The 25573-nt window shown below is 42.6% G+C and overlaps 1 protein-coding gene across 30 annotated transcripts in view; it reads right to left on the bottom strand.

Moving 5' to 3' along the window:
• Positions 1-11005: 11005 nt before the first annotated feature.
• Positions 11006-25573, bottom strand: part of UBTF (upstream binding transcription factor) — a 39436-nt gene continuing 24868 nt past the window's right edge. For 18 of the 30 annotated variants that reach the window (XM_035136116.3, XM_060281521.2, XM_060281523.2 and 15 more), the window contains 11 exons: positions 24025-24066; positions 23435-23548; positions 22393-22548; positions 19071-19226; positions 18350-18460; positions 17437-17525; positions 16202-16391; positions 15522-15569; positions 14249-14317; positions 12904-13047; positions 11006-12104 (listed from right to left, as the gene is read on the bottom strand). In XM_035136116.3, the coding sequence (XP_034992007.2) occupies positions 11991-12104; positions 12904-13047; positions 14249-14317; positions 15522-15569; positions 16202-16391; positions 17437-17525; positions 18350-18460; positions 19071-19226; positions 22393-22548; positions 23435-23548; positions 24025-24066 (1233 nt within the window). In that variant the 3' untranslated portion in view covers positions 11006-11990. The remainder of the gene's footprint in view (positions 12105-12903; positions 13048-14248; positions 14318-15521; positions 15570-16201; positions 16392-17436; positions 17526-18349; positions 18461-19070; positions 19227-22392; positions 22549-23434; positions 23549-24024; positions 24067-25573) is intronic. The other 12 variants (XM_060281522.2, XM_088655208.1, XM_088655216.1 and 9 more) reach the window with 1 other exon arrangement.

Here is a 25573-nt window from a genome sequence, read left to right as displayed (position 1 = left end):
GACACATCATCAGTATTATTAATATTGTTTTAAAGCACCTCTGAGCAGGTGCAGAGAGCTGTTTGCAGAGAGAGGGAGTAACTCACTACTGCGGGGCTCGGACATTATTTTCAGACTTTCAACTCTGGAACCCATAAAGTAGGAAAATATTTTTTTGGGGGGGGGATAGTGCCCCTGAGGGAGCAATGGCAGCATGAGAGGGATTTCTGTTTCCAGGCTTGTGTCTTGGCATGTCTCCTATTCTTTCGCTCCCCTCCCCACCCCAAATTGCTGCTGTCCCGCTCGATCGAAAAGTCCCGCACAGCTCCAACCTCTAGCGCCATCTCCCCACATTTGGATGGTGCCAGTTTAAGGGTCAAGCTGCTGAAATCCAAGCCCCACATTGAAAAATGTCATTCCATAACGTCTTTATAGAGTTCTGGTTACAGGTAGGTAGCCGTGTCGGCCTGACGTAGTCGAAACAAAATTTTAAAAAATGCCTTCCAGCAGCACCTTAAGAGACCAACTAAGTTTGTCATTGGTATGAGCTTTCGTGTGCATGCACACATCTTCAGATACACTGAAACAGAAGTCACGAGACCCTTATGTACCGTATAGTCAGAAGGTGGGGAGGGGGATTACCTTGTGGTGGGAGTGGGTGATTGACTGGCAGCTATTAACGACTGCAATTGGTCTTACAGGAAAAAAGCAAGAGTGTCACTTCTCTGTTTGGGTGGGTGGGATATAACAGTCGTGATAACAACATGTTGGAAAACAGGTCCTGTGGAACTTGGTTTTTGTCATCTTGAAGAATATTTGTAACTAGAAAATTTAAGTGCGCTAATATTGACAGGTTAGCCTGCTTTCTCCAAGCCCACAGATATTTGTGTGCTGTCATAGAAAAAATAATATGTGGCTTTTAAAAATTACTTAGGGTACAAAAGGGTTTTCCAACAATCGGAAACCAACTTTTCTTATTTTATTTTAAAGGGGTAACTTATGTATTGCTTTTCTGAAAAATTACCAGAATGACATACCACATAGGCATAGAAATAAAAATCAAGTCTTGCAGTAGGATATTTAGTCCTTTGCACTGTGTGCTGGGCAGATTTAAGAGGACCTTGCTCCAGTTATGGAACAGTCAAATCCTTCTACCTGTCTGCTGCTTTGCATCTTCTTCCTGGCAGAATACTCATAGCTGGTCAAGTGTGGTGTGGTAGCCCCAGGTTTTGGTGTGGGGCCTTTGTCAAGGTCTGGTAGGGAAGTCTTCTAGTAGTACAGGAACATCATAGACTAAGCCTCCGTTCCAAACCAACAATGAAGTGGGCTGTTTGGAGCTTTTGTGGCTAGTTTTAGCCATTAAAAGCAGTGCCCAATGGGTAATCTTTCATATCCCAACACAGTCATAAAGGCTAATATGTACAAAGATTTACCCAGTGCCAACCAATCAGGCTAAAACAGAAACAAAACTTTGGTCCCTGATAGTCAATCCTGGTGACTATATACTCTCACAGTTACACCCCGCTTTTGGTTTAGATTACCCTTCAGCTCTATCCAGCCACCACTCCTCCCCATTGGTGTCACCAAAACCCACCTTTTCCTTCGTTCTTCTTACCTTCAAACACTTCTGCTTATTTCCAGTTTGGGTCTCCTCTCCCACAGATATATTGGTGGCAATGATGCTCTGAAAGCAGGGAGGTTGTTCTGCCTGGCAATGGTTGCTAGGCAGCCCCAGTTTAGTTTTCTTCTAAAGAGCATCATTCTAAACGGAGCATCATGGAATGTGTCAATCTTCCTCCTTCCAACATTCCAACATGTTCACAACTTTGGCACACAAAAGGCTTCCTTTCTAATTGCAGCTACTCTATGCGAACCAATCCTAAACAGGGTTATTTAGAAGTTGTTTACCTAGTAAATTGCCTTTGCTTTGGGGATGCCTTTAAAAAAATGTTCATATGGTGCTAGAGCTGGAATTCCTCAGACCACTTCCTCTGGATCTCTCAAAGCTAAATATATGTGTGTGCTTGTAGCTTGACACTAGTGCAATATAAAATGCATAACAATGAGCAATGATGCCCAAACTACTTGCTATGTGCAAGTGCATGCAATGATAGTTTGCTGGTTTTAGATGAGGAAAACGGAAGATGATCTTGAGTGGTAAGGTGGTGGATGTGGTGGTTTGGTGTGTGAAAGCGATGAATGTTTCTCTGTTCTAATGTCCCTCAATAGCTTTGCCAGTGCATTAAAAGCCTGTAACAGATAAGAGCTGCTGGAGGAGGGATTTTGGAACTGGCAAAGAAGCAGGTAGGAAAATGATAAAAGTGCCCCTCCCCCAGCAGATCCCCTGATTTTAGTTGCCCCTACCCAAGGGGCTTTTCCATTTCCCTACAATATGTTATCATTGTCCCCCTGCCTGCAGCTTATCACTAACTTAATAAACAACAGCCTGTTTCAAATCAGTGCAACACAGGCTACTGTAAATGCAGCCAGCATGTGGCTAAGAGCCTTCACATTGGCGGAAGGGCCTATGTACTCAGGCAGTAGTCCGTGGAGTGAGGTTACTACCCCTACCTAGCATTTAGATCAATCATTTAGTATTCAAGCCACATCATATGCACTTATCTTGCATTTTACTAAAGCAAGATTTAACATTTTTCCATCCAACGTTATGGGCAATAGGTTTACTAAAGGACAAATTTCAGCATTATGTGCATGTGATAACAAAACTATAGAATCTCTCCATCATATATTATTCTGTTGTCCCTTGCACACGGACTCCCGGACCAGATTTCTACTTCCCTTAATAACAGAAAGTTTGACTGAGAACTTGGAGTCTCAGTTAACATATCTGCTACAAGACAGCGACCCTAGCAGAACACTGCTAGTAGCAAGATATTTGGTTACAGTTCTCTCATACAAAAGGAAAAATGGTTTACTTCATGATTACTGAAAATCTGTTCTATTGCCCGATTTATAGTGGAAACTTGTCGAAACAAATGTGCTGTTCCATCTATTATAGCCAAGGAATTCTTGCAAATTATATGTGTTTATTATATCCCATGGCCTATAGAGCGAGATGAGCGCCGCAACCCCAGAGTCGGACACGACTGGACCTGATGGTCAGGGGCCCCTTTACCCTTTACCTTTTTATATCTGTTTATATGTATTGAATTTTTTAAAGTCCTTTTTTAACTTTATTTACTCTTGCTTTATTTTATCCTGTCTTGCCCAGTGTTTTTGTACATTGTGTTGCATAAGATTATATTGTAGGCCTTTGGCCGTAATAAAGATTTCATTCATTCACTTATCTTGCTGAAATCCTCACAGCAGTGGGGAACCTGTGACCTTCCACAAGTTGTCAGACTCCCTGGCTCCCATCAACCTCAGCCACAGTTGTCTGCTCTTCCATTCCTTGCTTAATTGGAAACCACCACCACCACCCAACAGTAGCTGTTCAAAACTAGTTGAGTAAAACAGGCCCAAATAGGATTTGCCCATCATCTCCAAGTGCTTAGATTCTAAGACTAGTGGAAAAGGGGTTGAGTATACAAGGAAAATAGACCCCCGTTTCTATTTTAGTTGTAAGCCATTTTGAGTCCTTGCCAGGGAAAGAGGAGGAATATAAATAAATGTAATACCAAAATGCTCGAATTTAAACTGCAGAGTGTGGCTATTCAGAAGGGGGGGAAGGAGAAGGTATTTTACTCATTCTTAGACACACCCTTTTGATTATAACCCTACTTGTTCCAGGGCTGAATTATGGGCACTGATAGTAGTTTATACCTAGGCCTCAAGCTTGCATGCTAGGCATTGTTAAACTTTCAGAATGGAGCAGCAGCCTAGTCTCCAACATGTCACTTTGTGAAGGTAAATGGCGTTTCTGTGCGCTTCGCCAAAAGTGGCTTAGTCATGCTGGCCACATGACCCAGGAGCTGTACGCTGGCTCCCTCGGCCAGTAAAGCGAGCTGAGCGCCGCAGCCCAAGTGCCGACTGGACCTAACAGTCAGGGGTCCCCCCAACCAATGTGTCACAGATGCAGCTCTATGGTGTTAAAATGCGGGTGTAATGATTGAGAGACGGAACTACAAGTCTCTATGGTTCACATTTCATCTCTGCCATTAACTCACAAGTAGGCCTGCACTTCTCAGATCTATTTCCACAACATTGTGTTTAGTATTGGCTTTCATAACAGGATAGTTAGCCTAAGGCAGGGATGAGGGGGGAAACCTAAGATTCCCACCCCACCCCCCGCTACTAGTGCAGACCCTTCAAGAGTCCCTATCTTCCAGGGACAGTTCTGGGTTTACAGAAGCCGCCGTCCCCGTTTCTGATTTGATCCCAGAATGTCCTGCTTTCCCTTAGGACGTCCCTATTTTCATCAGATAAATGTTGGAGGGTATGGGAGTCATGCGACCCCCGAGCCAAGGAGATAAGTAACGATACAACCTTTAGAAGACATCTAAAGGCAGCCTTGTATATGGAAGTTTGTAGTAGTAGTAGTAGTAGTAGTAGTAGTAGTAGTAGTAATAGAATGTGATGTTTGGGAAACACTGCTATAGAGTATAAGGGGGCAGTGGACCTTGAAATTGAGGCTGATGGGAGTCCAAAATCATCTGGTGGGTCACAGGTTCTCGACCTCCGCAGTGAGTAACCGTTAAAATAACTGTAGGGATGTTTCAGGCAGAGGTAAACTGAAGGCCCTAGTAGGCTCTAACATTCAGATAATGTGTATTCAGTGATTATTTCTAAGAGTGGATGAGCCTTTAAAGTGACTTGGACCATAGTCCAGAGAGCTACTTGACTGGATTTCATTTCAAATTGTCTAGCCCATCTTTATCAGAACAGGATCTATTCTAGGCCTACTTACCTGCCTTGTGCTCAACTACCTTTTGCAAAGAAAAAAATAGTAGCCAGTACATTAACTGGGTAGCCTTGCTTACTCAGAAGTAGGTGCCACTGAATTTACTCCCAAAATTAAGTGTGTGTACAATTGTAGTCTGGGTTAAAATATTCACACAACCATAAAGCTCATTTCATGGCTTTGGGCAAGTCACACCCTCTGTCTCTTAGCCTAACCTACTGGTACTTCAGTGTGTTGTGAGGGATTTATCTTTAGTATATTGCCTCAGAGTGCCTTAGAAGGGTTGATACAAATGTTGCCTTGTTTCCTGGATTAGTCTGAAGTTCTAATTTCAGGTATTTCAGAGATGCAACAGATTGCATTTGAGGAAGGCAATATCCAGGTCCACAGCTCTTGTTGTTGTTTAGTCGTTTACCGGTAGTCGTGTCCAACTCTTCGTGACCCCATGGACCACAAAAAAGTGCAAAATAGTAATAGCAATTAGTATATCCACCAGAAATAAAAGATATGGTCAACTTGCACATAGCAACCCATATAAACAGCCTGAAACCCTCTTTTCCCTGCATGTTCTTTTTTATGTTCCAAGTACATGTAATGACATGAGAACAAAGGCTTTGTTTTTGCTCTTTATTATACAAAAGGGGGGGAAGGAGAGGAGGGAGATCCACAGTTTTAAGTCTATTTAGACTTGAGGCTGAAGTTCTTGCCATGTTGGTGCAAATAGCAAAAACTTCTAAGGAAACCAAAAGCATCCTGAGCTTGCCAAGTCCCATTTAGTAATAGAAACCGAAATCCAGTACATTTTAATATTTTTTGGCATTTTAAAGTTTTTTTAAATCTACAAAAACACTTTAAATATTAGAAAAAAAAATGATTCCTTTTTCACAAGAACTTCTAACTGGAATATCACATTTTGTCAACAGTGCAAAAATGCACTCAGTCCCACCTTCTTACAGTACAATCTGTCTCCCCCCCAACCCCTGGTAACATTTTTTGTTCTTTTTAAAAAAGACATCAGTACTGTAAGAAATTTACTTTAAAGAACAAGGTTTTTTTTTAGGTTTTTGTTTTTTACTTAAAAAACACATCTACTAAAATACAACAGAGCTGGTACATTCAGCAAAATTAAACCAGGTGTTTCACTTTAAAATGATGAGAGAGAGAGAGAGAGAGAGAGAGAGAGAGAGAGAGAGAGAGAGAGAGAGAGAGAGAGAGAAAAGGGGGAAGGAAGATTGACTGATGGGATCATAAAGGTTCAGGGGTTGATGTATGACAAGTGTGCATGACTGGGCACATTGTATCAGAATTAAGACATGGCAATGAAAAGCAAAGTTAATGTGGAGAAATCTAGCTTGATGTGGCAATGGCTGAAGTGTTTTTTTCCACGTTTCTAGCAGGTAGGATCTGTTAAGAGACTTCCTCAACCTGATGCCCTTAAGTCAGTCCCACCAAGGCACCAAGGTGGGGAAGGCTGCATTAGAACAACAGAAAGTGTTGGATACACTGCCTGGTTATTGGATGCAATCCTTCTCCCCCTGCCTCTGATATTTTGCGTAACTTACTTCTATGTGTGGCCACATTTGCTGCATCAGAATGAATGACTCCATTCCACAAATGATAACAATCGTCCTTGAGGTGAGAAAGGTACATCCAAATGGACGCATCCTGCATTTTCATTGTGTCATCTCATTCCTGGCAAAGTTCTGACAAACATCTTATGAGGGGACAAGGTTTTCCCTACCCCAACGGAGGGAAAATTCGGAAAGGCTTGAAAATTATATAAAAAGGAGTCCAAAAATGTTAAGGTTTTGGTTCTTGCCTACCTCCACAAAAGATGTGTGCATGTGTGAACCAGAGTGCACATTATACCAGCCACAAGTTCACTAGGAAAAATTCAACTGAAGAGGTGTTAACTGATTAAACTACACTTAACCAAAGGGTCACTTAAAATGGATGGAGAGTTTAATCTTCCACTCCCTTCAAGGAAGGTGAGGCAATTACATGTAAAAACTCACATGATTTGGGGATCCATAGCCATGATGCCTCCTTAGCATGGTTCTGTATGGGCCCTCCCTGTGCAAAAGCATGTATTGGTAGCTTCCATGCCGTTCATGTAGTGAGAAAAACTTAGCACCGAATGGGCAGAGGGCAAGGAGGAGGTAACAAGGTGTTACCTGAAACATGCACAACTTGCCACACTTCTTCACAAGTCCACCCCCCCACACATCAGGATTCTCCTCCAGAATGAGGTACAATGATGATAACCGAAAACAACTTCTAGCTTTGAGGAACACCTATTGGATCTAAGGGAAGATTACACCCAACCACACAATCTGGAGACAGTACTTACCCCCTTGCAGGGCTCCCTGTAGTTCGGTGCCTTGTTTGAAAAGGCTCTTAACCCATGTGATAGCCTCTTCGTTTGCATGGCAGTGAGGCTTCCCTCCTGATCAAAGATTACTGGTGTAGGAATTGTGCATATCAAGGGACCAGCACATGGGTGAAGAGCCATGTAAATGAGATGTTGGGTCAAGTAGACCCCTACATAGTAAGCATTTTAAATGTAATACTTATCTTTTATACACCAGTTCAAGGTCAGTGACAGGTTGCAGGCAAGGATTTATAGAATAACCCGAAGAACTTCAGGAATGTTAAGGTGTTGGTGATCATACAGACTTAAAAAGCAAACGTTGAACGGATTACTTTTGATTTTTACATGTTGCCACTGTTTTCTTGTACTTCTTGTAAATTGTTATTTATCACCATCATAAAGCTCCACTGTTGTTTAGCTTTAGGAAGACATTCAAACCCGAGTTACTGCCTCGCAGGACTTGAGAGAGCAGCAGGGCCGCCATCACATTAGCAGTCCTACCAGGCACATGTACTAGGGTCGAAGGGGGTGGCAGGCAAAATGCTATGCCAAGCTGGACCAGCATCAGACCCTATCTGATGGCAGTGTGGATGTCTCAGCCCCCCCTGGAATGTCCCTTTTCAGTGGCAGCACTTCTGCCTACAAATTCAAACCCTTGCCCCACCCAAAAAGGGTGGATTACACCCTACATCATTTAGTGATTCTTGCTGAGTGGCATTTTTATCAACTTCAACGGTTTTAGTTTTGATTACATGTACTTTAATAATATCTGTTCAAGTCTGCAAGATCTTTGGAGGTTTTTCAAGTGTACTGAATCCACAAAAAACTACTAACCGTTTGAGTACTATTCAAGGGCACAAAAATACCCATTTTCATGTGTATTGTACATTGATTGATTTCCTATATTCTCAGATAAATTCTTTTCCCCTGAAGAGCTTTTGCTCTAAATGATCTGGTGTTATTCAGTAAATCCCTGCTTGGATGTGTTACTGGTATTTTAGTCAGAAAAGCCAAAGGGCTATTGAGCTTGACCTCTTGCCCAAAGACAACATACTTCTATTGCTTTGCCAAGAAGTATGTTGATAAAGCAACCCTGACCAATATGTACCAAAAACATAAACAAAACAAAAAGACAGAGGAAAATCTTGACTTGTCTGAACTATTCCCACTACAACTGCATACACACAAACACACTCCCATAGGTGACGGTGCACTTCTCTTCATAAACAAGACTATGTGCTTTGCAATGTATCAATGCTCATGGCAGTAAGTTGTTCATCTCAATGAAAGTACAGTGGGAAACTGGTTCTCACTTGCACTTCTCAAGGTATATTATGGGAATATTTGCATGTTATTCAGACAGTCATTCCCACAATGCAGAGTACTCTTTTCTAAATTAATATGGCCACCAAGAGCCACTCAAGATTTCAATGGAGCCAGGTTTACATGGGTTCCAGTGGTGCCTGTAATCAGGTGTATATAAGTTTAATATCAATCCTGTGGCTAGTTTTGATCGTTTGCTACCCAAGATGACGTGGATGGGTGGCTTTAAAACAACAACAACAACAACAACAACTAGAAATGCTAGCAAAGGTAGGGAAGGTTCCAATGCTTGAAACATGTAGGCCCTCCCAAGGCATTTTGCAATAGTGGGAGACTTTTGTATTTATTTGAGTTGCTGGTTCAAAATACGATATTTAGCAACTGGACTCTTCCCAGTGATGGAACTGAGGTATAGCACACTTCCAAAGGGCAATTGTGGGGCCAAGATCCTCAAAGAGAAGGAATACATTTGGCACAGCAAGGCATTGCAAGAGACAGTAAACTGATAAGAGAAAAGCAGACTAAATGGGAAATACTGCTGTTAAGGTTTTTTTATCCTGTAAATTTGGTTTACTCCCATCAACCCCAGCCAGCATGGCCAACGATCAGGGATTATGAGAGCTGTGGTCCAGCATCTGGAAGGGTCTTCAGTGCCCTTCGTAACTCCCCCTCTCGACTGCATTCTCAAATGGTCCAACTTCCCTCCAGGGGAGTATCTGCAGTGCTAGAAGCCAAGTCTTTCTTTAGAAGACCATGTTTCCTTCATGAGGTTTCCAGACTTCCCCAAAAGAGATCGGCAAAGCACAAGCCATGTGTTCAATTTCCACAAGGGGAGAGGGATAAAAAAGGTGTGTGTGTACTTTTTCTGGTAGGTATACTTAAAAATAAAAAACCAAAGTATATTTCAAGGGGAAACAATGAATTCTGTAAACTACAATGCATTTGAAGTTTGTTTTGCAAAATTCTCATTTTGCTTGTCAACAGAAGACACGGTGCTATGAAGGGCACTGAAGAGCCAAGATATAGGACAGAACCAGCTTGCAGGCCAAATTGGGGCTGCAAGCCACTAGTCACAGGATCTGGCCTTAAAAATAAGAAACTGCTAGTCATATTATTAGAACAGGTAATCGTCCAAAGAATGTAAAAATAAAGGCTAGTCAGGGATGCATGCTCTCATAAACTAAATTATGTTTTGCATGTAAAATATTAAAGAAACAGAAGGACAGGGAACATAGATGGGAAGCAGCAAAAGGAGCCTTCCCTAGATACCACCTGTCCAATTAGATAGCAAGATGCAACATATCAGCTTGTTTTTCTGAGAAAATCACCAGTGCCAATTTGTACTGATCTAGTTTGGACATTATGGTAAACTGTGTATCAACATGCGAAGAAGTCTCAGGCTCATGCACCCACCCCTTCCTCTTTCTTCCACTGTGAGATCAGAAACTCTCTTCACCGTGAGATCAGAAACCATGGTTTGATATTATGGCAAATCTTAACTATGGTTTAGGGAAACAAGCCAGGATCACAGACCATGATTTCCAATTGTGGCTTGTTTCCATAAAGCAAAGTTAAACCAGTTTGTCCACATGTAGACACAACAAGTAACCATGGTGAATTAAATAAGGAAACGAACGTTTCTGATCTCTTCACAGCAAGGGGAAAGCTTACACGTCCAAGGCTTGTTCAAGTAGAGCTAACACACAACTTAGTCTTACATCCAAACAAGGTAATAGTTTCTTCCTCTTTTTTCAGACTGGAACTAAACATTACAGGAGACACATGCCCTTGGAAGCAGCAGCCATGTAGTTCTGGCCCTTCCTTTTGCCCAGTAATGTCTAGTCATACAAAGTGTGTCTTGAAATCACCACGCTGCAAATTTCACTGCCCCTTTAGTTACTCCTGGGAGAATGGGTAGGGGAATTTGTGGCATGGTGATGTTTTGTATGATAGGACATCTTATAAGGGGGGGAAAGGAGGTGTGGTTTCCACTTTCTCTCTTTTTACAACAAATAGCGTGTCTAGCTCTGACGTCATTTACAGGGCAAACACAAAGTTGGTACTGGAGTTTCCTTTCCTTTCTATTCCCCACAGAAGAGGCTAAGAAATACATTTCTTGGTGGCTGGAATCATTCTCTTCTTGGCGTCATTCCTCTGCCCAAAGTTGAATGAACACATGCAGCCTGAATAAAACCAAGGCATGCTGGGGTGGGGGGTAGGTGGGCGCGGAAGAATCTACGTGCCTCTTATATACAAACCCCATCCACTCTCAATATTCCAGCCTCTGCATAAGGGTAAGAGACATATGATGTACTCAATCTAAAAGATGGGATAATTTAGTTGTAAAAAAGATGGTTGTCTCACGTTGTTTATAAAAGTTTTTTTTTTTTGAAAAAAAATGCTTAATGACACAGAGGATCCCACCCACAACCAACCTCCCGCTTCCAAAGACAGTCAAACAAAATGCCCCATTTTGGTACAATTATTGGTCACTTCATTGTAAAAAATAATATATATATTAACAACAACAACAACCCAAAGGGGTCTGGCCACTACTGACTTTGTTTAAATGCTGGTCAGAAAAACGACAGAAAAAGTCCACCTCCTGCAAAATAAAGTCAGTAACCTTGGAGCTCCCAAAATTCTCTTCTCCTGTGACAGCATACTAGTCAGATATTCTCTCTGCAAAAGAAATCCTTTTCTTCAGTTCCTTTTCTATTCCCTGACCCTTGCGCCATGCACTCACGTGAAATATACCCTCCCATCCCGTTTCCTTCAGCAGGAAACGTTTGCTGGATATCTGTGGCCATTTTGTTCTCTTTCGTCAGGGTGTAAAATTTCAAGACTGTACAAGATTGTCCACTTTGAGGAGAGGTGGGTCACACTGGCAAAGTCCAGAACCTTCCATGGCTCGTGCTCTCTGGAACCCATCTCTCCCTGGCTGTTTGCTAAGGGGGTGGGGAAGTCTCTCATTGCCATGTTGGTTTTTTTGTTTTGTTTTTTTAAAAAAGAATTTGTACAAAGTCCAAAGCTGGTGGATAGAATTGGGGGTTGGCAGGGGGGGTAGATATGTGAGGGGGGGGAATAAAAAGGGGCCTGTATTTTGCCAGGACCCTGCCCACCTCAACAAAAAGGGGGGAAACCCCCAGAGATATTCAGGAGGGGGGAATAAGAGAGAGGAGTACAGAATAAAAATTCTCTCCCCACACCACCGCCACAAAAAAACCCTCCGCTGGTTGTCAGCTATTTTCTACCCCCTGCTCCCCTCACACACAACCACACACAGTTAAATACAATGTGAGGTGTGCGAGGAGAGGAAGATAATTAAACCACAGTGATTTCCTTCCTCCCTTTGCTCCCCCCATCCTAGCTCTCCAGCTGTAGATGTTACTTTTATCCGGAAAAACAAAACCGAATAGAGTACAGCAAGAAAGGCGGCTGGAGGAAGGGGATGGTTCAATTGGAGTCCGAATCAGAAGACTCTCCTGAGGAGGATGAGGAACTGCTGCTGCCCTCAGATTCATTGTCGTCGTCGTCATCGTCATCCTCTTCATCATCCTCTTCTTCATTCTGGTGAGGGAAGAGGCAAGGTATGAAGTTATGTCTAGTGTGGGTACCCAAGGTGATGCTGAGGGACTGCAGAATGTGGCAGGGGTGCAGCATTCAGTTTACTGGGAAATGCAAAATTAATTATTTTTAGAATAAAAGTGCCTCGTTCTTATGGCTTCAAAGATATATGCTTGAAGACCTGTCGCCCCCACATACTGAAACGCAGAAACTGAGGAGGGAAATGAGCATGTTTTCCAGTGGCTAGGCCTTTCAGTGCCTTGCACACCTGCCCCCATCCTCCACAACTAACAGAAACCAGAATGATGCAGGACAATAGAAGTTGTCAAATAAAACTATGCGAAATGAGAAATCTGTTCAGTTTGCATCATTTATACAGCTTGCAGAATCCAGCGTTTTCTTGGTGCAGAATTTAAATCGCTTTGACATAAAATGTATATATGTATTTACAGCGGCTCCTTGACTAGCGCTTTTGTTCCTTCATATGCAAGGTGCTGGCTTGCGTTTATCTGTACCTCTCACCATCTGTCCTGGGAGCCTTGCTATCCATCATGTTTTGGGTGGGACCAGGGGGGTGGGATGCTAGGGTTGCTCCTTAAAAGAGGAAAAGCCTTCTAGTTATAATCAGAGGCACTGCACTTTTGAACTTGTGAAAAGCCCAGCTGTTGAGGATAGCCCCCACTGCTTAATAAGCAGAGTTAAGCAGTTACTGAAACACGCAGCCCCGACAATCAGTTTTGCAGAATAGGTGTGAACAAGAGGTAGTGTATATAGAAAAGTGTACAGACACCTGCACACTCACCTCATCCCCATCTTCGCTCTCCTCTTCACTGCTTGAATCAGAGGATTCCCCTCCCTCCTCTGAGGAATCAGCATTGTCGTCGTCGTCCTCTTCCTCTTCATCGTCATCATCATCGTCATCATCATCGTCCTCATCCTCAGATTCCTGCAAACCACACAGGATTTAACGGAGACATGGGAGAGGTAGACTGAAAACACCAGCAACGCACCAACAGACAGCATTCACCTTTATACACCCAAGAGGCCACAGTAAGAACCCTAAGTGGCCAAACATATCCCTATTTCTCAAAATGTGCCTTCTTGCATGTGGATGAAATGTGAAGGTGCTCACCAGGGTGGCACAGACATGGTTCAGGGCCTTAAATGAAACTGAATGCACTATAGCTGTGCCAGAAATTACAAAGAAGGGTGAAATATATGCCCCTTCTGCCCCAATATTCTGTTAAAAGAAAGCCAGTCCAACAACCCAAAGTTCTCACTATAGAAAATTAACTGCTGCATCACTGGTTTATTTTTAATGAAATCAACGCCCAAGAGCTCCAGGATTTTTACATTTGCAGCTTCAAGCATGCCCACTTAAGGAAAGTGGAGAAGACCAAAATGAAAGAAGGAAAAGCACAGGGGTCTGAAGAGCAAACAGCATTCCAGCTATCAGCACCTGAAGTGCAGCAGAACACCCCCCCCCAAAAAAAAGTATCACCTTCATGAGACTGTTATTTAAAAAATCCAGTTGTCATGTGAATCAACTGATGCTCATGGAAGCAAAGTTACTTGTGCCCCTTAGCTGCAGGAAAAAAAAACCTACATTCCCTATAAGCTTTTCTTGGCAAAGTTATTGAGCTAAAAATGATATTTTTGAGCTATTTTAAAAGTTAATCGACAAAAAAGACACTGCTGACATGGGTTGCCATACGTCCAGATTTCCCTGGAAATTTTAGCAATTTCCACCCAGACACTGCTTCTGACTGCAATATTCTGGCTACATCTGGGAAACTCTGGACATATAGCAACCCTACCCTATAACTAACTATAGGGAGATTGCATCTCTCCTTCCCAGTGGAAGATCAGTGGGCCCCAGCCATCAGATCAATCAGCTGCATAGAATTTGGCTCCCTCCCCTGTTAGAAATAAGAAGCAAGCAAGCAAGGCCTTTTACAATCATTTACAATGCTTTACCAGACCATTTCAGAAAGAAAGCAGAGTTCCTGGGGTCAGTTATAACACTTTCAAAATGGCTTCATTAAATCAGCCAAAGGCTAACCTTGGAACAAACTTCCCTTTCTCTGGATTATTCCATTGCGGGGAACAGCTGCATGATGAAGAGGAAGAAGTGTTAAAGCACTTACTGACTTGGACTGCACTGAGGGCTTCATCTTAGGATTTGGGCCTCGCATCTTCCCCATGTTCTTGCGTTTCTGTTGAGATACAAGATGGAGGCGGCAGTGGTAGAAAGCGGGGGGAGTGTCAACATTTATTTATTTCATAAAATTTATATACTGCTTGATTCTAAAAAAAGGAAAGAACCCTCAAAGCAGTTTGCAAAAAGAATAAAACAATAACATTATTAATAAAAGCAATTAACAATTTAGAACTCTAAAAAAATTAAAATAAGCAACAAACTAAAAATAGATTAAAACATACACCAACATTCTAGGAATCTGGGTAGGCTTGCCTAAACAAAAACGTTTTTAGCAGGTGCCAAATACAGTACAGTGAAGGTGCCTGCCTGATGTCAATAAGCAGGGAGTTCCAAAGTGTCGGTGCTGCCACACTGAAAGATTTCTAAAAATGCAGAATGGGTTTATTATTATGTGGCACCCATGACAGCAACAGTGGCAAGGAAAACACTAGCATTCTTTTCAGCAAGCTAATATCTAGCCTGCCCCTTCCCCAATCCTCCATTTCTAGCAAAAATCAAATGTGCCCCTGACAAACAATCTAGTTCTTGTGGCACTAGATTCTGAAGACTTGATGCCAAAAATGCTAAAAAAAGCAGCAGGACGAAAATATAAAGGCAATTTAAGTTTTTTCTACTCAAGACATAGCTGCCAAGTTATCCCTTTTTTTTCAGGGATTTTCCATTATGCTGAATAGGCTTCCTCGCGAGAAAAGGGAAAACTTGGCAGCTATGACTCAAGAGTTCTTATAGCATCCTGGAAATCCTATTGTTTCCTATCCTATTGTTAGACCAAAATGTACCAATTCAATAACCATAAATATCCTGTGTAATTCAGAGCAGCTTTCAAACAGTAACTGGTACACTTTTATCTGATGCACGTCCTGCTGGGATAGGTATCCCTTCTGGGAATGCCATTGGTAGGAGGGGCCAGAGGCAAGTGGACAGAACAATGAATGTAATGTTTACATTTGTACAGTAAGCTGGTTTCTACACTTGCATACCCATCTCCATCTTTCATACAGACAAAAATGAAGCTTTTTCTTTGGGGGGGAGGGGCAAAGGTTCCTCGTTTCTGACCTAACCAGAGTTACAGAACATGGAACCCAACTTCAGGCATGAAGATATTCCCTTCCTTTCACTTCCAAGCTACACTGTATTTCAGAGGTCAAGTTGAAAAAATACCCCTGCCAGTCCCCTCCAAACACTTGCAAGACACCTACGTTGGAGGTATGTTCCTTGTACACAGCTCTCTCCTGTGGCGACAAACTCTGCAGAGAAGACAGAAGGGGGAGGAGTGAGAAGCCCAGATTAAGCATGTTATGGAGGTGGTTCAAAACATGGGGAGTGGGAGAAGATAGATTGATCATAGTTCCTACATAAAGCAACCAGATTATAATTACCACAGATGAATCATTTCTTGCCAGCACTTTAATATGACACTTCTTGAAAGCCCCTGGCTTTGCTTCAATGAGTTCTGCCCTATGAACAATTATTCCCATTTTACAGGCAAGGAATGGAGGGCTGAAAATGCTAAAAGCCTAAGCAGATGCTGTCAGGGTAGAGGAAGTTTGATCTGGGTTGCAGAGAAAACACAGAACAAAACCTCAGACAAGGTATACGAACATGGAGAGCGCTCTGTGTGTCAGGATGATCCATGAGACCAGAGGACAGGTGAGAGGTGGGGAAAGCTCACACAATGTCTAGGACGCATATGTTGCTGATAGAAACTGGGGATGAGCAGAATTATATACAGATTGAAAGTCTTTGGTTGAAGAACAAGAGTCAAATGTCAATATGGCTTGACTTGGAAGGCTTTCACATGGACGCTTCACTGCTAACACTCTGATCTTCTCAAGGAGCTGCTACCTGTTCTTGTGCCTTCACCCAACTGACAGCTCACCTTGAGCCACATTTCCAGATGTACGTTGTACTGTTTCTGCTGCTCTTCGGCCAACTTCTTGTACTGTTCCTTTTGGCTCTGAGAGATGCGCTGCCAGCGGCTTCCAATCTCCACCATCCGCTCCTTCAGAGGAAGATGGTTAAGTTCACCATTTGAAAGCAGCTCCTGAGAAAACTTCTGATACCCGTTCCTAGTGAGGACACAAAAGAGAGAAGTTACAGGTGAATGGGCAGGAGGAAAAAAGACAGCAGGACTGATGGCAGGATCTATTTAATATACAGTGGTACCTCTACTTAAGAATAACTCTACTTACGAATTTTTCTACTTACAAATGGAGCTCCGTCCGCCATCTTGGATGCGGTTTAGATAGGATTTTTTCTACTTACGAATTTTTAGATAGGGTTGCTTCGACTTATGAATTTTTTTCGACTTACAAATGTGTGTTCGGAACGCATTAAATTCGTAAGTAGAGGTACCACTGTACTGGAAAACTCAGTGGTATCGTTCACATGCATTGCTAAACCATGGTTTCAGAGGCAGAAAGGAGCAGCCGGAACCTCCCCACTCCCCTTGAGAGTTTCCAAACAAATTTTGGTTTGTTTGGAAACTTACCAATTTGTTTTACTCTCTTATTGCCATTTCGTAAGAAATAGCAAGTCAGATTTTGTGGAAAGTGGAATGAAGCTCTGCAAAATCCTCCTCCCAGTCACATGGAAGGATGGAAAAGGTATACAGAGACAAAGGCTTTGGTGGCTCCTTCCTGCTCATGCACATAACCATGGTTGAGTATGATATGCAAACACAGGCACTCTCTTCTGGATGCCACCCCTCTCCATGGGGAACAGATCTTTTTCAGAACTCAAATGACATCTCCTTGGAAGCACAACTGTTTTTTTTTTCTATTGGCTCCATTCAGAAACGCTTTTTGCTTCACTTATCTTTTGGAGAATTAAGACTTTTTAGTAGTTATTCTGTTGCTGCTGTTTGGTTTTGGTCCATCAGTTTTAATATGATTTTGGGCTTCCAGAAATGTTAATTGTGCTTTTTATTTTATTTACAGTACTTGTAGATTGCCTTTAAACCAATCTACTGAAGTTGACTTAACTTCAGGAAGGCCACTGATTCCTCACCACTGTGCGTTTGTAAGCATAAACACAACTCAGAACACAAAACATATAAGCACACACATACAACCCTGCTTTTTTAAAAGAAAAACACCCAATGGCAATACTCACATGGGGGGTTTCTTCGGCTCACCCTGGAATTTCATCTTCTTGGAGGAATTTGTTGTGCATGGTGGCGCCCTCATCTCACTCAGTTCTCGCTGCAGAGCAAAATAAAGAAGAAACAGAATTACAGTACAAAGCTGAGAAGCCTGGTCCAGCTCAATGAAAAATGTCAGAAAAATTAAAAAAGCAACCCCCCTCCTCTTTCATGCAGATGCCCAAGCCTTCAATGAGGCAAACATTGGACATTTGCTCAACAACCCAGAAAACTACCTACCAAGAAACGTATACAGAGCTTCAACCTTGTATTTTAAGTATTAACCTCCTAGCCAGAGGTGGCAAGGGATTACATGCAAGGTAGGCAAACCAAGAAGAAACTGAGTGTCCTGCTCCTTTTCTGAGCCCAGTACAGAACCAAGCAGGTTGCTACAAGAGAAATGGAGTTGTCTGTCTCTCTTCTGCTAGCTCCTGGCAGGCTAGTAACTTTATTGGTCTTATTTACAAGGCTGCAGAAATCTGGAGCAGAAACCAATGGCTCCCACTCCTGAGCGGTAAAACAGAGAATCTGTGCATACAAGTTGCTAGAGAAAATTAATTAATTAAAATTTAGAATTCTGGCAATCCAGATTCTGAGCCAAGAAAAGACAACAGAAGGCTGGATTATGTAATCTGTGTAATTATGCATAATCTTATTCCACCATTTCACTGGCAGGAAGCACAAGCCACTTATGATCAAGAATATCTCCATACAGCCATAAATTGGTTTTTTGGAAGTTGATATTCCACACACAGGACTGTTTTTCTGAATTCCTGTGGAAACTGTGCACATACACACACTCGATGCAGTGCAATCACACTGAAGTGAGAAATACTAAGTGGTGCGGGGTTTTGTTTTGTTTTTTTTAAAAAAAGACTGACCAACCTCGTATCGTTTCTGATCTTCTGCTGCCTTCTTGATCCACATCAGCTTCTCCTTCTTCTCCATGTTGTTCCAGGTGGCTTCCATGGCTTTTAGTGCTTTCCCTCGGTCATTCTGAAGCAGAAGAAAAGCTGCTACTATACACTGTCATGGACTCCATAAAAGTGCAGAGCTCAGACAACTCCCCACTTTGGCCCCACCACTTCTATCCTAATTTCATGCCAGTTACCACCTGAAAAAGGCAGGCTGCTTACCTGGTAACTCACGTTCTACACTGGTCATCTCATGAGTTCTGCAGTGCTAACCAGGGACCAGAACTCATGCCCTTTTCCCCCACAATGGAAGACTTGCATGCCTTTGGCTTATCCCTCAAATTACAGTTTATCAAGTCAATGGCAATATTAACATCAGCCCTATTTACAGCCATAGTTCCCATTAGCACAGCTCATCCGAGTTGACATTCTTCCTCCTGACACGCACAAGATGGGAGCTGCCCCTTGTTCATCTCCTTCTTGAGTCTCGAGTAAATTCTGAACTCCACCTCCTCAGATGGCACTCCTGTCCAAGACATGTAGTCAGTCAGCCTCCCCTTCTGCAGACTCCTGCCTCTATTTTGGAGCAAGTCAAAGCTATACAGCTCTCTGCTTTGTCACTCACATGTCTCGCTACTGACATACTGCAGGTCATTCCATTATGAAACTAGGCCTCTGCTGTCCCACTTTACCTTAAAGCGAGCAAGATAATCTCCAATGACACTCTGCTGCCAGATCTCCTCAGGTGTTTTTGGTGACTCAGGAAGTTTGCCGTGATCCTCCTTGTTGGAACCATGCTTCTTTTCTGTCTGAGCTTTCATGGCAGCCTCACGGGCTTTGTACTTGGCCTAGAAAATAACACAAATGGTCAAAATCTTTGCAAAATCCATTACTGATTGGTAAGAAACACAGAAAACCGGCTGGGGGAAAAAAAGTTAAGCACTGAAGCTGTGTTTTGGAGTATGTGTGGCTTGATGATGCAGTGGTTCTCCCCCACGTCTGTGACAACAGATTTTGAGGAGGAAAGCTGTTAAGCTGGAGGAGCAGCAGGTTTTAAACCAAAGCAGAATAATCAGTTATGGGCCAATCTATTAGCTTCTGGACACAAATCAAGGTGGTTAAAAAACTCTCAACAGCCTTGTGACCTGCACTTGCAGGAAGACAGCAGGAGCCCAATTTATGTGAGACCCACTATAGCCTGACCCAGCATTTTGAAAAACATGTAGAACAAAACATTGTATGTGTGTCCTCTTGAAAGACACCTGTAATTCCCCCCCCCTGTGTGAGTTGCAGGTTTTCTTGTAAGGAAGTTTCTCCGTTTGTACATTAAATACATGGCTAGCAAGCCATCTAACTGCTTTAATGAACAGCAACCAACCATTTGCAAGATAAAAACAAACATTGGAGTTTCATTTTTTCTTTCTCCCATTAAAATCAGCTATTATCAACAGCTTTCACCCCCCAAAAACATCATTCTGCCCTTAAAATTATCTCTTTTTTAAAAAAATTTTGGAAATGTGGTAAAGTCAGCACAAAAACTAATACTATTTTTACCTTAAACACAGCTACCTAAAAACACAAGTGCTAAATTCAAGGAGTCTTGTGGATGTGTACCTCTTTCTGTGCACAGATGCGAACTTAGACAAAACAAAATAAAAAAATCCTTCCAGTAGCACCTTAGAGACCACCTAAGTTTGTCATAGGTATGAGCTTTCGTGTGCATGCACACTTCTTCAGATACACTGAAACAGAAGTCACCAGATCCTATGTATAGTCAGAGGGTGGGGAGGGGTATTACTCAAAAGGGGGGTGGGAATGGGTGATTGGCTGATAGGAGTGGTAAACCTGTTGATGACCCTTAAAACGACTGCAATTGGTCTTGCAGGAAAAAGCAAGGGCTGAGGTGCTAAAGAAAGCTTGATCATGTGTAATGAGATAAGAATCCAGTGTCCTTATTCAGACCAGGTCTCTCCATGGTTTTAAGCTTGGCAATGAGTTGCAATTCAGCAACTTCTCTTTCCAGTCCGTTTCTGAAATTTTTCTGTAATAAAACAGCTACTTTGAGATCTTGTATAGAATGTCCTGGGAGATTGAAGTGTTCTCCTACTGGTTTCTCTGTCTTGTGCTTCCTGATGTCAGATTTATGTCCATTTATCCTTTGGCATAGGGTTTGGCCTGTTTGTCCAATATAGAGAGCTGAAGGACACCGTTGGCATTTCATGGCATACACAATGTTAGAAGATGAGCAATTAAATAGTCCTGAGATGGTATGTTTGATGTTGTTGGGACCAGTTTATGGTGTTGTCCAGGTGTATGTGGCAGCAAAGTTGGCATCTGGGCTTAATGCAGGCTCTGGTACCAGTGTCCATGTTGAGTCTGGTGGTGGTATGATTGTGGGTGAGGAGTTGTTTCAGTGTATCTAAAGAAGTGTATATGACTTCTGTTTCAGTGTATCTGAAGAGCTGAAGGTTTGAAGCTACACTCCCTAGAGCAGGTTTGACTAAGCTGTGGCACTCCAGATGTTACTGGACTAGAACTCCCATTGGCGACAGCTAGCATGGTCAATGGAAGGTCTAGTTCAGCAACAGCTAGAAGGCCAGAGCTTAATGACTATGGCTTTAGAGCTTCAGGTCTCACTTCTGAAATGTGCCTTTCCTGTACTAGAAAACAGCTGCAGTGAGGTTTGAACATGTCAAGTATGGGCCTGGTACAGATGCAGGATAATGAAAAACAAAGCAACACAGACACACTTTATGTATCTTTATGCAGATTAACAATATGAAAATAAGGCATACTCTGTAGTTTTAATGACAAATTTTGGTGGACAGCGTCAACTACAAACATATGGTTGGAGCAATCACAACTGAGGTACCCAATAATACAAATTTTCACCCAGGTTTTATACATGTTTCTAGGCCTCAAGGTTACACTAACTCTCAGCCTAACCTACCTCACAAGGATGTTGTGAGAAAAATATGAAAAGGTGAAGAGCCATGTATGCCACCTTGAGGCCCTTGGAAGAAAGGTCGACTATAAATGCAATAAAGGAATAAAACAAAGCAAATAAACCCAAATACATGATGTAATGCATGAAGGAAGGAGAACCCCCACCCCTGCTTTTTAATGGATTTTCGACCGGCTGCAAATCTGTGGTGACATTCTTTGGCATGTGGGTGGATGCTGTTCCGGCATCCCATATGTTATGCCCACCATAGGAATGTACTGCTTGATATCTAGTCATCTGTCATCACCCAAAGTTAGCCTTTTAAGGCATATACACAGCGACAACAAACCCCATCTCCCAAGTGCAACGACTTTCCCTGTCCACCAAAGGTGTCCAGCTAACTCCCAAAAGGATCCCAAGACCCTCTTTCTCAGTTATCTAAACCAAGCCTCAAGACCTCTCCCATTTGACTCCATGTGTATTCACAGCTGTACTGGGAGGCAAATAGTACAAAAGAACACAAAATTGGTTTTTTTAAATTTCACCCACACTCACACTAAAGGAAAGCACTGACCGAGTCTGGCTCCTCCCCCCTTCCCAAACTGGTGAAAAAAAATGAGCAGAGGTAACGCAAGATGGAATGGTAGGAGCGCCCAGACTGTTAACGGAGCTGCTTGGTGGCTTCTAGAGGGAACCGAAGGCTCGGGAATGTTCAGAACCTTCTGTGGGGTTTCTAGCAGATTTTGTTTTCTCTTCTTTCTTTTTTTTAAAGGGTGAGGGAGAGGGTCAAGATCCTGGTTTCATCCAAGTCAGGGGTAGTCAATATGGTGCCCTTCAGATGTTGTCAGACTACCACTCCCATCATCCCTAGCCCTTGGTCATGCAAGGGGCTGATGGGAACTGGGAGTCCAGGAACATATGAAAGGCATCATGATGGCTACCTCTGATCTAAGTCAACAGGGGGGGGAAACCATCCAGCTGACTTTTTGAGATACCCAGGAATACATGTTCCCCCACACCTTCCCCCAAAAAAGATGGTTAAGGAGAATGTGCATTATTGATTCAACAACCTTTTTTTTCTCTGAAAGATCATTCCACATCCGCGCCAGCAGCCGGGTCAGTTCACTCTCCGACAGTTCGGGTCGCTCCTCCTGCAGCTGCTTGCGTTTCTCCTCCGAGAAGATAAACATAGCAGAAACGGGCCGTTTGGGTTTCTCAGAACCTCCCTGTTAAAGAGCACAAAGGGACTCGTGGTTGTGGAATTTTGAGTTTGTATCTTTTGTCTTTTGTTCTTTTAAAAAAGTGTTATGGAAAAAAGCAAATAATAATAAAAAGAGCAAAAACTGGGGAAGGTGGCCTTATTTTAAGGGCTGCAAAGTATTCCTAGTAGATCAGCCAGCTAACACTTTAGTTGATTAATCAATTGGGGGGGGGAGGCAATTTTTACCAGCAAGATCAATTTTTAATTGGTGGAACTACAAGTTAAAAAGCATGTTTATCATTTGAGGCTGTTTTCGTTCAGGTGCATTATTGTAATGAACAAAGGGAACGGGAAAGAAATAAAAACCGCGAAGATGGGTGTTTATATACAACAATGAGCATGGTAACTTATTATTTTACTGTCAATTATCTAACACTTCCTTCAGTATTTGACAAATATTGGACTTTTGGTCATATGCAAATTTATTTTAATCCGATCAATCAGTTACTTGAAGATAAGGCAGATGATTAAATAAAGAAACATTCTTTAAACCTGCTGACAGTTCTAATTATTATGTACATATAGGGAGATAGCCAACATTAATTGTACTCTGGAGTAGACCCATTAAAATCAATATACTTAAAAGTCATTTCAGTCAATTTGATTTCAGTGGGCTCATCCAAAGTATGACTAATGTTGGATACCACATATATCTGGGGAAACCTTCAAGAGGGATTAGTTTTTGTTCTCATTTTTACTATCAAATTTCCAAAGGAATCCCAGCAGCCATTTTACATGAAGTCTTGAGGCTGGTTTAAAAGTCAGATTTGCTCCACAGCTTTAAATGTAAAAAATGTACCCATACCCACAACGCATCCTGCTTGTTGCCCTGGCCTGTATGAGTCACTCACCTTGCTGACATCTGGCGAGGTCTTTTTAGAGGCAGGGCTGGTGGCACCTTTCTTGTTTACTCCCAGCATCTTCTCCTCTCCTAGAACCCTCTGCTGTTCTTCTTCAGGTAAGCTCTGAATTTTGGAGGAAATGGCAAAATAACAAAATAAGGAGTTATGGCTATTTTTCATTCTCACTCTGCCTTTCCCCATATATCTAGTAGATTACTGTATACTACATGGAAGCATCTTCAGGTAGTGCAGAACGTGGCTGCCCACTTTCACCTGAGCAGCTTAAGATTTCCAGGAAATTAAGTCAGCAGCCCAGCATGGGCATTGGCTGCTGTATTATCCTCCCCACAAAAAAAAAATTACTAGGAAGCTGCCTCTGAAAACCAACTGGCAGCTTAGTTCTCACAGAATGCATTATTCATTCTAGTGCAGAAAGAGAGACACTTACCAACTATTCTAAAATAACTGTGCTGGCTATCAATTTGAAAGCAAGTGACCTGGGATCACATGCATTTGAAGTCAGTGGCTTAATTCAGACAAGAAAAGAGCTGCTAAAAAACTTATTAACACAGTTTGGCAGAATGCTGTGGCAGACTCACCTCCAGAAAACGCAAGAGCTCAATTTCATAATCTTTCTTTCTCTATAGAGGCAAAGTAGCAAAAAAAAAGAGTCAGTTCCTGGTACATGCCATGAATTTTGCCTCCTTCTGCTCCCCCCCCCCAGCTGCACCCTCTTCCAAACATCTGACTCCTGCCAATTCAGGTTTATAAACATCAATATAGATATTTGGAATCAGAACCCTAATAGCCAGCATAAGTCAAGATGACTTAATTACGGTAATAACTTTGAGAAACATTGCTGTACCATTGGGGCCAGCAACTGGCAACTCGGAGCCAAGCTCAGCCTGCTGAGCATAGCTGCCAAGTATCCCGTATCCGCCGGGAAAACCCCTTTTTTCTTACCATTTCCCGGCGGTCTCCCGTTTGGTGGAAAATCCCGGTATTTTCCCTTTAATTGGCTTCTGCCTGGCGGCCATTTTTCTGGTGCCGCTTTGCCCTTCTATGGGCACCAGAAAATGGCGGCGCCGGAAGTCGCTTCCGCGCATGACTGGAAGTTGCGTGACGCAACTTCCGGTGGCGCTTGCCCTTCTATGGGCATCAGAAAATGGCGGCGACGGCGCTGGAAGTCACTTTTACGCGTTTCCGGTCATGCGCGGAAGCGACTTCCGGTGCCGCCATTTTCTGGTGCCCATAGAAGGGCAAAGCGCCACCGGAAGTTGCGTCACACAACTTCCGGTCATGCGCGCGCTGCCGATCCCGGATCTTTACGACCCGGACTTGGCAGCTATGCTGCTGAGTGGTCCCTAGGTGCCAACCTTAAGAGGCCAAAGATGATTGTAGTGTCTGGGACAACAGGGCATGGCAGAAGGGAATAAGATATAGAGATGAACCTTAAAAACTGGCTTTCTGGCAAAGCAAATTGCTATCCAGGGGCAATGATGTTTTATTACCGATAGGTATAGGCGTGCACGTGCATGTTAAGTGAGAGAACAGGACAGTGCTTCAGGGCTGTATGTGAATTCCTTAAATGGGAATATGGGCCCAAGGGAAAGGGATTCAACAGCAGATGTAATTTGAGCAACTGCTGGAACTGGGAGGAAAGCAAAGCATTCTGGAAATTTTACACCATGATTCTCAAAGGGTGTGGAGCTCTACACTGGTGTGGCAGGAGAGGGCAATGGCAGGAAGATTCAAGGACACTAAAAAAAACATTTAAACAATTCAGTGTAGTCTAGTATAGTATAAAAATAATGTTTATTTGTAAAATATGGATAGCTATCTTTTCAAAATGAGAGCAAGAGCATAAAGTGTGTGGGAATGATTTGTTTGCTGCATTTTTTATACTTTCTGGATGTCCCATGATTATATTATAAAGTAGTTGTGTTCCACGTTATAAATATGCTAGGGGGTGGTATGACAATTAATGGATCGGACAAGGTGGCAAGGGGTATTAGAGAGCAAGGGGTATTAGAGAACAACTTTCTTTTGCCTTAATGTCACTTGTAGTAATTTCAGCGGTCCATCAGGGTACTGCTTTTAAAATGCTAGTCCAGTTAATAGAAAAACTACCCCCCTTTGGAGCTTTTG

Source organism: Zootoca vivipara, chromosome 12 (genome assembly GCF_965207765.1).
Source record: "Zootoca vivipara chromosome 12, rZooViv2.hap1.1, whole genome shotgun sequence".
NCBI lineage: Eukaryota > Metazoa > Chordata > Lepidosauria > Squamata > Lacertidae > Zootoca > Zootoca vivipara.
This window is presented reverse-complemented; position numbering and strand designations above follow the sequence as displayed.